Genomic DNA, 12125 nt, shown 5'->3' with positions numbered 1-12125 from the left:
CAGGAAAAATCTGATTCTCTTGTTTCAGTTTCCATACCTTGTGTTTTATGATATTTAATGTACTTTAATAGGGAGGGGCTATCTAACTCATTTTTGAAAGTTCATTTGGCAGCTATTTCAGTTTACCATGTTTTGGTTGATGGTAGACAGCTGTTTGTGCATAATATGGATAAAAAGTTTAGGAACAAGATGTAGGCTTCAACAGTTCCCGCTATGCAAGCCCTGGAACTGGCATCTTTCTTGGCACCAACATGTTTGGTACCATCAGGAACTGAGCCTTTGTCAGTAGTGCCAGAGCCAGGATGCTCTATTGGGCAGCTGGTCCCTGCATCAGGAAATCCTCAGATGCTTCCTCTGCTAACTGTGCATCTTACATTGGTCCAGCTCCCATGATCTTTCTACTCCATACAGTACTGCACTACCTTGGCATTCTCATGCTGGCTCTTCTTCAAACTAGAAGTGGGATCCTACATATTTAAAGGTCTCAAGTCTCTGCTTATTCCTAATCACATTGGTCAAGCTGTGGCACCGTGACTCTTACAGGAGCATATCTAGAGAGACCTTCCTTTGGGGTTGGGCCCCAGTATCACATCAAATACAGCAGTGGCCTTTCTGGAATTTATGGGTGTGTGTGGGGGGGTTCCTCCAGACTTCAGGTCATCTTCTCCTAGTCGCTGTTCTGTGCCCTTCTCCATCTATTAACATTCTCAGTACCAGCACCAGTACCCAGCAGCTGAGGGAGGTTATCTCTAGTTTCTGATCCTCCTGCTATGGATGTTCAGCAAATGGTAGAGCGGATGGACAGTTTAATGCTTCCACTCAGTGTTTCCTCATCATTGCCAGATGAGGCTACTGTTTCAGAATCATCTTCCCCTGTTCTAGATGATTACAAAATGTACCAGGAATTTATGAAAAGGGCAATCACCTCCTTGGGAATAGAAATTGAATTGGTCCAGGATAATCCACACAAGTTGATGAATATTTGGGATTCTGCGGGAGGTAGTTGAGCACTCAGGAAATAAATGCTACCAACTCTTGGTGAGGATGCACCTCAGATCCTTACTCTATACCTCACGGAATCTCTGGACCTAGTGAAAGATCAGCTACAGGCCAATCTTGTGAAGCCCTTGCACTCAGTGGAGTCACAGTTCAAGTGCTACCACTGTTTGCAATGGTGCCAGTATCTCTTGGGAAAGGAGGCTACCTCTCAAGTCTGCAGGTGACTTCTTGTTCCTTAGGCTGTATAAACAGTAACTCATTCCAGTAGCTAATTCTGTTACTGACACATAGTCAAGAAAGGAGTGTGATTTGACACTCCAAGGGAGAACTGCAATTCCTCTCTTCTCTTTTTCCAATGACTTCTTGGGAAGAGCTGTAACACTGGCCATAGGATTGTGTACTAACACTCTGCAAGGTCTCCTAGTAGGTTTGATACCTGCTGGAGCTGTGCTATAAGGGGCCATAGGGTCATCTGTGTAGAGACAAGTGGCTTCTGCAAAGACAACTCTTTTCTCAAGCCAGTCACCTGAGAGCCACAGATTTTGAGGTTGAAGGCCCTACCACTTTTGCATGGAGGGGAAACAGGACAAGTTTATTTCAGTAGCTTACATGGTTTTGCTGCTGTTTTTTTTTTTCAGGGGGAGAACCTGGCAGAGACTAGTTGCATATCCACTTCAGCTACAGAGCATAAGCTCCAAGGGAGAACCCACAGAGGAGTTTCTGTGAGTTGGGGAGGAAAAGCAGAGTATGATTTGGATAGGTTGGTCAGAAATTTTCCAACAGAATAAACACTGATTCGTCAAACATGAAACATTCATCAAACTTGAAACTGATGATTTTGACAAATTCCCATAAGTTTTTGACCCTTCAATTTTCATTCCCTGCATCCTAAACCAATTTTTTTTACTACTGGATAGCCCTATTGTTGCCTCCCTGCAATTTGAAATGTTCCAATGAACAGTACTGGTTAAGTTAAGAAGCATCAATACTGGATCTGAATAGCTTAATTAATTAGTGACATCATTAATTAATCAAGACTGGATCTGAATAGATTGTATATAAAACTAATGGAATACTGTAAGTGATTTAGTTACCCACATGGGAATGTGTCAGTGACTTCAGAAGTTCTCATCTCTTTCCAGATATGAGATGTGCACCTCCACCTGAGATTCATTATGGTAGGATTCGAGGTGCTAAGCAGCAAAGGTATTTGCCTGGCGATAGAGTGCGTTATCAATGTTTGCAAGGTCTGAGCCTTTTTGGGTTTCCGATGGTAAAATGTAAGGAAGGGAAGTGGTCCGTGTTACCAGTATGCAAAGGTATTTTACTTTCCTATTTCTAAAATAGCCTAGTAGATATAGGATATTTTTGGAATCAAAAACTTCAGTCTTACTCAGAAACATCTTTACTTCCCTGTATTTTTGTCTTTTTATAATGCACAAATATAATATCTCTTGTAAACCAGAAAGCAAATCTGTTTCCAGTTTGTGATGTTCCATGGCAATGATAATATAGGTTTAATGAGATCATCCTCCCATTGGGCCGAATCCTGAGCTCCTTATTCAAGCAAGCCCTCAGTGGATTTCAATGGGAGTTTGGCCTGAGCAAATTCTGAATAAAAGGTGAGGGCCAAATTTTGTCACTCCTGCTCATGTTGAATAGTTAACATTGACTTTGATTAGCCTAGTCCAGTATCGGGACTTCAGGATTTGACCCTCAACATAATGTGAATAAGAGTGATTGTTCTCTATTTCTGATTTTTAGGGCCACAATTTCACTACCACTTGCAGATGAACTAGACAATACACAATTGGTGAAATTCCCACTCCATTGAAGTCTGTCGAAAAACGTCCATTGATAGGACCAAGACTTCACCCTATATCTTCAAGCTTCCAGAAGAAAAGTGGTGTCACTCTGTTGGTTCATTTTGTTTGTCTTTTCACATACCAGAATTTCATTGGCTCTCAGGGTGAATGTGAATATTTAAAAAAATGAACGTAATAACTAGCAGTGCAACACCACTTTGTTTTGGAAACCAAAACTATGGTTCTAAAAACTAACTAGTCAGCCACCCATGTTCACAGTGAGTAGAACCATGACTAGTATTGTGGAAATCAGTGGACATTTGTTACTCACACAGGCAGGCACTACTCAATGCAAATAAGGGTGGCACAATCAAGCTCATATTTTTACCAAGCAATAATACAGGTTTAGAATAAGGCTCCAGAGAAAACAGATGAACGAATATCAGCCTTCGTTATGGTTGATTATGGTCTCTTTATGTATTTCTGTTTCTCTGAATTCTCCCTCTTACAGTCTTATCTCTCTTACCAGAGACACTCAGTTTTCCCTGATATCTCAGCCTTACTGAGCTTTTCCCAGTACAAGGTACAACAGAGATAATGAGACCCCAGCAATATGAAAAACAAATTACAAATGTAAAAAGCAAAATAAAAATATCAGAGTCAATGTACTGTGATTATTAATACCAATAAAGATAAACAGACAAAAATATCTATCCTAGGTTATACACCATTAAATACACAGTTCAGTCACATCATTAAAATAATGCCATCAGGGCAAAACATATACGAATATAAACAAAGAGCCCACTATGTCTAACAACCACAACCAACTGACTTCTCTCAACCATCTCGGAGAGCTTGAGAGACTAGCTGGTTTTTGCAGCATGAAAGAATTCAGGGTATGGCAGGCCACAGAAAGAAACAAATTCCAAAGTGAAAAGCCTCTCACAGAGGGTGTCCTATCTTCAGAAGCCCCCTTCTTAAACCAATGATGTTCAGTGCCAAATGTAGGAGCTGCACCCAGTGGGATGTTACCCATCACATAGAGGCAGAGGGGCAGGGTCTTAGCAGAAGAGCTAGAGCACCACAAAGGGAAGCATACATTTCATTCCCCCTAAACTACAGTGCAGCATACAATATGCCCTGTGCACTCCACAGAGCACCAAGATAAACCATTGTGTTGAAAGGAGATGCAATGGCTCTGGCGCTGTCTCTGGGGTGGAAAGCGTCCATATGACCCCAAACATGGACCCAGTGCCTTAAAGGTTAGCTATTGGCTATAGAAAGTTGAGTGATATGTCGAAAGCTAATAGCTGAGAGACCCTGTGAGAGTTTTTTCACTCACTTTTTGGCTGCCTTTCATTCTCCATTCCTAGGGAAAATTGATACATACTAGTGGGGAAAAAGCTATACCTTCATTCATCATATGATTTTTGAGAGGTTTCCATGTCCCTCTCCCCCTTTTGCTCCCCTCCACTCCTTTTCCCTTATATCCTAGGTCTCATTTTTGACATGTGCATTTTTGGCGCTAACGGGCATTTTGAAACAAAATGAAAGTTTTAAATTTTCTGTTTCATTTATCCTTACTGGAATCATTAGATCTAAATGAGTAAATATAGCTTTCTGGCCTTTTCCTCATTTTAGGAAGAAAATATGATTTTACACATTTAGTGCAATTCTAAAGAAAAATAAAATCTAGTAAACAGATGTACAAAGTTTTAATGACAGTAGAATAAAAGAGGGTTAACATGAGTTTTTAGAGAAAAAATAATTGTAATGCAATTATTTAATAATTATTTAGAAATGTGCTAATTAACAGAAATCTTCATAATAGCAGAATAAAGTGTTACCACACATACATATGTTCACATGCATTTAAGAGAAAAATATTTTATATGCAGTTATTGCATTTCTAAATAAAGTTTTATGGTCAGAGGAATAAAGGAGACTCATGCATTTTGAGAGAGCTATTTTTATGCATTTAGTAGTTTTCTAATAGTCATTAAATAATTGTACAAAGTGTTAATGATAGAGGAATAGAGGAGTGTTGCATAAAATCCTGCATTTTTGGATAAAATGAATTTCACTGCAGTTAATATATTTCTAAATAAAGTAGTTAATTTAAAAATCCTTAATAACAGCAGAACAAATAAGTGTTAGGACATTTATGTTAATGTTCAGTTTCCTCATTTTTAGAGGAAAATATTTTTAATTCTGTTAGTACATATCTAAATAAAGCCATTAAATAATTCCACAAAGTATTAATGACAGAAGATTTAAGGAGAAGTATTAATATATATAATGATGCATTTTTAGAAAAACATAATTTTATGAAGTCAGTACAGTTCTAAATAAAATTGAGTAAACAATTCCATAAAATTAACAAAAGTACTAATAATAGAGAGTGAATCAATTATTTGATGACTATTAGAAATGCCTTAACTGCATTTGGGGGGAGGGATAGCTCAGTGGTTTGAGCATTGGCCTGCTAAACCCAGGATTGTGAGTTTCAATCCTTGAGGGTGCCACTTAGCGATCTGGGGCAAAAATTGGGGGTTGGTCCTGCTTTGAGCAGGGGTTTGGACTAGATGACCTCCTGAGGTCCCTTCCAACTCTGATATTCTATGTTAACAAGCATACAGTACTCTAAAAGTTCATAATTCTATAGATTCATGAACACTTCTCAATTATACCTCTTTCATTAAGACTGTATAATTATTGACTATTTAAAAATGTACTAAATGCATAACAAATATTTCTCTGTACAAATAAGAGAAATGCATGGTGTACATATGTAAGGCTGTTTGGAGTGGCTCACCATTGTGAGTGAGACTGTCAGGGCAGACTATCAGAAAACACGGACATACACCCCCAACTGGTGGTATGTTCTATAATTAGATTTCACCAAGCTAGTAACAAATATGAACTCCTGGCTCACTATACCAGTCTTCCCATGGAGTCACAGTCCCCTTAGCCTCTCCAGCCTATCTCAACACCCAGACATACTGAACTTTGTGAGAAAAGGTTATTAAAACCAAAAAATCAAACCATGTCAGGTTGCTCCCAGTCCCAAAGGACTCACCCCAGATCAATTGGTACTCCGGACCTTACACGAAAGACAATGCTGGTAGCCAATTCTATAGTAAACCAACTATAGGTTTATTAGTTAAGTAAAAGGATGAGAGTTATTGAGATGTTAAAGCAGGTAAAATAAAATAAATGGTAAGTCACAGTTTGTAATTCTGAACAGTAGCAGACACACAATAAACTGCCAGTTTCCCAAAGTCCTTCAGGGCTACCAGAATAATTCTGGGGAGCTCAGTTTTCTTTTCCAGATACTCTGCCCTATTAACAAAAAGAAAAGGAGTACTAGTGGCACCTTAGAAACTAACCAATTTATTTGAGCATAAGCTTTCGTGAGCTACAGCTCACTTCATCGGATGAAGTGAGCTGTAGCTCACGAAAGCTTATGCTCAAATAAATTGGTTAGTCTCTAAGGTGCCACTAGTACTTCTTTTCTTTTTGCGAATACAGACTAACACGGCTGCTACTCTGAAATCTGCCCTGTTAGAATCCAAACAGTCCAAAGATAAAGGACCTCTCTTTGAATTGGTACTTATAGCTTCTTTTCACAGACAACAATCTGACAAGTATCTGTACCAATTGCTTTGAATTTAGCACCCTTCTTCCTTTGCATTCAATGAGTTATTTAGTTACAGGGATATACATAATGTAAATACCTGTCATTATATTATAATAGGAATAGATAAGTGAAAACAATACATGTAGCATTCCATTAGTTTTCATGAAGTTCTAACACCTGAATACACTTACATTAACACACCCTATGATCTAGGGCTATTTAATTACCAGGCATGTATAATGTAAATATAATGTAACAGTAAACAAGAGGATATAGATAGAGGGAAAACAATACAATTAATATCTCCTTTGATCTCTATTAATACGCAAGTGAATTGGCCTTTAGCTCGGGCCTGAGCTGGTCTGTCAGCATCACAACATATATATGTATTATATATATTAAAACTTCTCCTTTACTCCCCTGTTATTAAGACTTGGTACAATTATTTAATTACTTGATTTAAAATTATAATAAATGCATAAAATAATAGAATTGCACTTAATACATTTTCTTGTTAAAATGAGGAAAGGGCAAGCAAACTTTTTTCTTAGTTCTAATGCAGCTAATAAGCATGAATTAAATATAAAGGGAAAAAACCCTCTTCTTTTCAGAATGGCCACTAGTGCCAGAAATGCACACTTCCAAAAATGAGACCTGGCGATGGGACAAAAGGCAAAAGGGGTAGGTCATAAAGCAAAAAGGGGGGGAAGGGAAACCTGTCAAATTATGTAATGAGTAAAGGTAAAGCTTTATTACTACTCATGTAATTTTTAGTCTTTACCATTTCAAAACTTCACCTTGTTTACCCCGGTCCCACTTCCCTTTCTGTGAGAAGAGGAGCAATGAGAGGAAATGGCAGTTGGCATTTCAGAGTAAATTTCAAATGATGAGTTTGGCTTCTCTATGAATTCTTTTTAAATCCACCTGGCCAAGCAGCCTTTCCAAAGGGGAAAGTGTAGCTGTGTCTCTGCTTTTATCAATTATAGGGACACCCATAGGTTTTTCTGTTCTTGGGTTCTTTCTTTATTTTTTGTTTCCTTTCTCTCCTCATTTTTGTGTGGTATTTCTTGTACTATTTACACTCATTTATCATTCCAGTGTTGTTCTGTGTTTCATATTCCACTCCTTGGGCCTGTATAATCCAAACTTCTATTTAGCTTGTATCCTCTTACCATTATTTTACCCTCAGTCTCTCTCTCTGCTCTCAATATTCACATACCCTGGTAATGTCATAATTCATAATAGTTTGAGACAAGTGCTGGGTACATCAAGCACCCTACATGGTAATATGGTCCTGGAGAAAGTAGGTACTGCACATGCATGCAGTGACAAGTAGCAAGCTGATTGGCCCACATGAGCCTTAAGAGGGGAGGGGTTGGGCCAAAGCCTCTCACTTTCCATTTCCCTGCTAGTCAGTGCTTAAGGCAGAACGATTGGTCCAAAGGATCTCAAACTAACCTACATTGCCTGCTTGAAAAGCAACATGGAATCATATCTTGACAAAGGTAAAGCAGCTGGTTTTGCCATCAGTTTTGCCATCAGTTCCACACTGTTAATTGTTAATGAATATCGTGCTGCTTCTTATCTTAAAGATAAGATTTTTTGTATCTTGTGTTCAGTTCCAATATCAAGAGGGTTCTTTTTCACCTTTCCCTTGGGATTTTTCCTGATCTGTCCGAGTACATTGATAGTGCTGTTGTGTAATATTTCTGATATTATAGCATTTACTGTAAGTAAATATTGATGCATATATTCTCTTTTTCTATACTTAATTTTAGAGGCTGCTGGAAAGTGTGGGTACCCACCAGCTATTGATAATGGAGAAATTATGGTCTTTCCACAGGAAGAATATGAACCAGGTTCAAAAGTGGAATACAAATGTCAACGTTTTTATAGAATGAATGGATCTGCATCTGTTAGCTGTGAGTCTGGCCAATGGACAGACCCACCAGTTTGCTTAGGTAGATATAAGAATCTATTATATGTAAAAGAACTGTGATGAGTTAAACAACTGTGGTATTTTTCATATTATGGTCCCAATTTGAAGTCTCTTGTACTGGTGTAACACCAGATTAATTCCATAAGTGTGAATGGAGTCACTCCTCATTTACACCACAGTATGTGTAGGGGAGACTCACATTCTTTCTATTGACATCAGTGCAGACTTTTCAAAAGAAAAGATCAGCAAATGGCACACACCCACACCACACCATTATACGTACCTAGAATGCACCCATAAAACATCTCCATTAAAAACTCTAAAAACATATTATAATCCAGCCAATATTTACTGTAAGCAAACAGATGTATTCAAACATATTTTTAGTTGAAAACTTTACAACTACAGCAGATGCTGTGAAATACAATTCAGTAACTTACGGAAAACCATGAGGAATATTGATCGCTACTCTTCAGTGCTAGGAGTAGACATGGTGCTGTCTGAGCAGCAGGGGATTGCACTTTTGTGCAGGGGGAGCTCTAACTGGCATGAAACTAAGGTAGCTTGCTGTACACCACCCTCTCTCCAACCTGCTTAGAGTGAGAGGATGGAATGGCTAGACTACACTGTGGTGCAGTGATCCCCAGCTGTGCAGCTACTTCTGTGTGGTTTTTAAATTATGGTGAACTGATTGTGTGGGCTGGTGTGTCCTGGACCTGATTTCATAGCTTAGGACTAGCCTGCCATGTCCCTTTTTCTCTTCTATGATGTCACATAGAATCATAGGGTTAGAAGGTACCACAAGGGTCCTCTAGTCTAACCACCCTTGAAGATTCGGGATTTGTTGTTTCTAAATCAACCATATCCAGCACCCTTTTGAAAACCTCCAGTGAAGGAGTGTCCACAACCTCCCTAGGCAGTCTGTTCCATTGTCCTACTGTTTTTACAGTTGGGAAGCTTTTCCTGAGATTCAGTCTAAATCTTCGATGCTGTAGTTTGAACCCAATGCCCCTTGACCTGCCATCTGCGGCAAGAGCTATCAACTGTTCTCAATCTGTTCTATGGCAGCCTTTTAAGTATTTGAGTACCACTATCATCTCCCACCCAGTCTCCTCTCTTCCAAACTAAACATATCCAGTTCCTTCAGCCTTTGTCCATATGGTTTTCATTCCATCCCTTTGACCATCTTTTATGCTCACCTCTGGATCTTTCCCCATTTCTCCACATCCTATCTATACATTGGTGACCAAAATTGGACACAGTACTAAAGCTGAGGCCTAACCAGTGCTGAGTAGAGTGGTACTATCACCTCCTTTGACTTGCATACTATGCCTCCATTAATGCAACTTAAATTGCATTGAACTTTGAGTATCTCCATTGGCTCTTCCCCTCTTCTTACAGGACTAGCTGCTCTTCTCTTCTTCCTTGCCCTCCCTTCTTCAGTTCCAGCCTGCTCTGCCCCATCTTCATTTTCCAACTGAGCAAACCTGTTCCTGAGCTCTATTTCACCTCCACTAGCTGGTCTTTTCCTCTGCCTGGTTCTTGTAGTCACATGCTTCCACTGACCACTTTCCTTACCCAGAAGTCTTCCTTCTGAGTTCCTCAGTCCAGCTTGCATCCGTAAGTCTTGACTTTTCCCTTCAGTCTCCTCTGGTCTTCCTTCCATTGCCTGCTCGAATCCCCTTCGAAACTCAACCATAGTTTCCACCTGCATCTCCAAGCCTTGTATCTTCTCTTCCATCAGCTCTATCAAGTGGCACTTCATACAAAGAAATCTCTTTTAAAGTACACGCTCTAGGATCATGTGCATCCCGCAGCTTTCATATCCAGTCATCCTCATTTACTCTTCCATGGCTTGAGTCACTACATTGCTGCCTCTGTACCTCTCATAGCCTTCCCACCTAAATTCTAAATAATGGTAGCTCCACAAAGCCTGCATTTCTCATGTGGGACGGTGTCAAAAGCCTTGCTGAAGTCCAGGTATATTATGTCCACTGCATTTCTCCTACCCACCAAACTAGTTATCCCGTTAAAGAAATAAATCAAACTGGTTTGGCATGATTTGTTCTTGGTAATACAACCAAGGAATGGGGGAGGTCAATAGGAAGGCAGATCTCCCAGCAGAGAGTATCCTTCTGCAAGGAGAGTATTCTGTTGGTCAGCTGTGGCTAAGTTTTGGCCCATTTGCACCACCTGAGTGTCACAAAGTGGCCAGCTTGTAAAATAGAATCAAATCCTGTCTTTCTCTGTTCATCTAGCCTCAGTCTCCTCTCTGTCCCTTCCCACAATATCACCTCAGTTGGTGGGAAAGCCTCCTTCTCTAGAGTTCCTTCTTGGTCTCTCAACCTTACTGTGTCTTCTTTAGTTTTCAGATCTTATCTAAAAATATTTTCCTGGGTTTTTTTTAAATTATGTATAGCATTTGGGGGCTGGGTCAGTCTCAGTACAGTTACAGCAAATACAATTTCCAATGACATATCCAGATGTACATAATTAAATTACATTTTTATTTTTCCAGAGCCATGTACAACATCCCCAGAAGTGATAGAGAAAAACAACATTAGGCTGAGATGGAGGACGGAAATGAAATTATATTTAGAAAGTGGAGCTTTTATTGAATTTGACTGTAAAAATGGATACGTGAGCAATCTACCTTCTTCTGCATTTAGAGTACAGTGTGTGGAGGGGAAATTGGCATATCCTAAATGTAAGAGAAGCGGTAAGTAATCTCCAGTGAAACTACAATACTGTAGAATCATCTGACTAAAAGATTTCTTAATTTTTACTGGGGAATTTTAGGGTTTAAATAATACAAAAAATGCATGGCAGAGTGACATCATAGTGAGGGGTGACATCTGGGCCTTTGTGGGTTACTAACAGAGTAGAAAAGTGTAAGTGTCTTGCCTTACCCAGGTTCTCTGGCTGGCCCAATTCCTCATCCAGGCCGCTGACTTCCATTGTGTGTCCGCACTCCCTTGATTTCCCTCTGAGGCGGATTTTTAGCTCCTAAATCCTTGCTGCAGCTAGCACTGTGAACAAGTTCAATGTTAGGCAAAGCTCCCCTAATCTCCTCTACTTCCTAGGAAACCTTCTGTTCCATGAGTCAGTTTGCTGGTCACCTCATTTATCTGCCTTGCCATTCCAGACTGGGGAGTGTTCCAGCTGGCCTTCTCAGTCTGCCTGGCCACTTTGTAGCTGCTGCCTCAACAAATATTTCATCTGAGACTGCAGATCATATCTCAGTCCTTTCTGGGAACCCTCCCACTGCTGCTTAAATACCTTTTGCAAAATCTCCAGCTCCTGATTTAGGGCTTGTTTCAGGGCTGCTCTATCCTCTAAAGTGTTGGCAACCCCCAACCCGTCCCCAGCTTTGTGTCATCTTCAAATTGATCAGTATGCTCTTTAGTCCTACATCCAGGTCATTAATAAAGATGTTAAACAATACTGGGCACAGAACAGATCCCTGTGGAACCCTATTTGAGCCCTCCCTCCAATCTAACATCCTTCCATTAATACTTACTCTTTGTGGTTGTTAAACCAATTATGGATCCTCTTAGACTCATAGACTCTAAAGTCAGAAGGGATCATCATAATAATCTAGTCTGACATCCTGCACATTGCAGGCCACAGAATATCATCCATTCCTGAAATAGACTCCTAACCTCCGGATGAGTTACTGAAGTCTTCAAATCATGGCTTAAATACTTCAATTTACAGAGAATTCACCATTTACATAGTT

At 39.7% G+C, this 12125-nt stretch overlaps 1 protein-coding gene and 1 pseudogene across 1 annotated transcript in view; both read left to right on the top strand.

The window, feature by feature from the left end:
• LOC119566942 (complement factor H-like) overlaps positions 1 to 12125 on the top strand; it is a 54591-nt gene that overhangs the window by 22898 nt on the left and 19568 nt on the right. The window contains exons 6-7 of the mRNA XM_043520784.1: positions 8226 to 8408; positions 10905 to 11105. Of these exons, the coding sequence (XP_043376719.1) occupies positions 8226 to 8408; positions 10905 to 11105 (384 nt within the window). The remainder of the gene's footprint in view (positions 1 to 8225; positions 8409 to 10904; positions 11106 to 12125) is intronic.
• The window catches only part of LOC102942951, a 108050-nt pseudogene that overhangs the window by 83337 nt on the left and 12588 nt on the right, over positions 1 to 12125 (top strand).

This window comes from Chelonia mydas, chromosome 8 (assembly GCF_015237465.2).
Source record: "Chelonia mydas isolate rCheMyd1 chromosome 8, rCheMyd1.pri.v2, whole genome shotgun sequence".
Taxonomy (NCBI): Eukaryota; Metazoa; Chordata; order Testudines; family Cheloniidae; genus Chelonia; species Chelonia mydas.
This window is presented reverse-complemented; position numbering and strand designations above follow the sequence as displayed.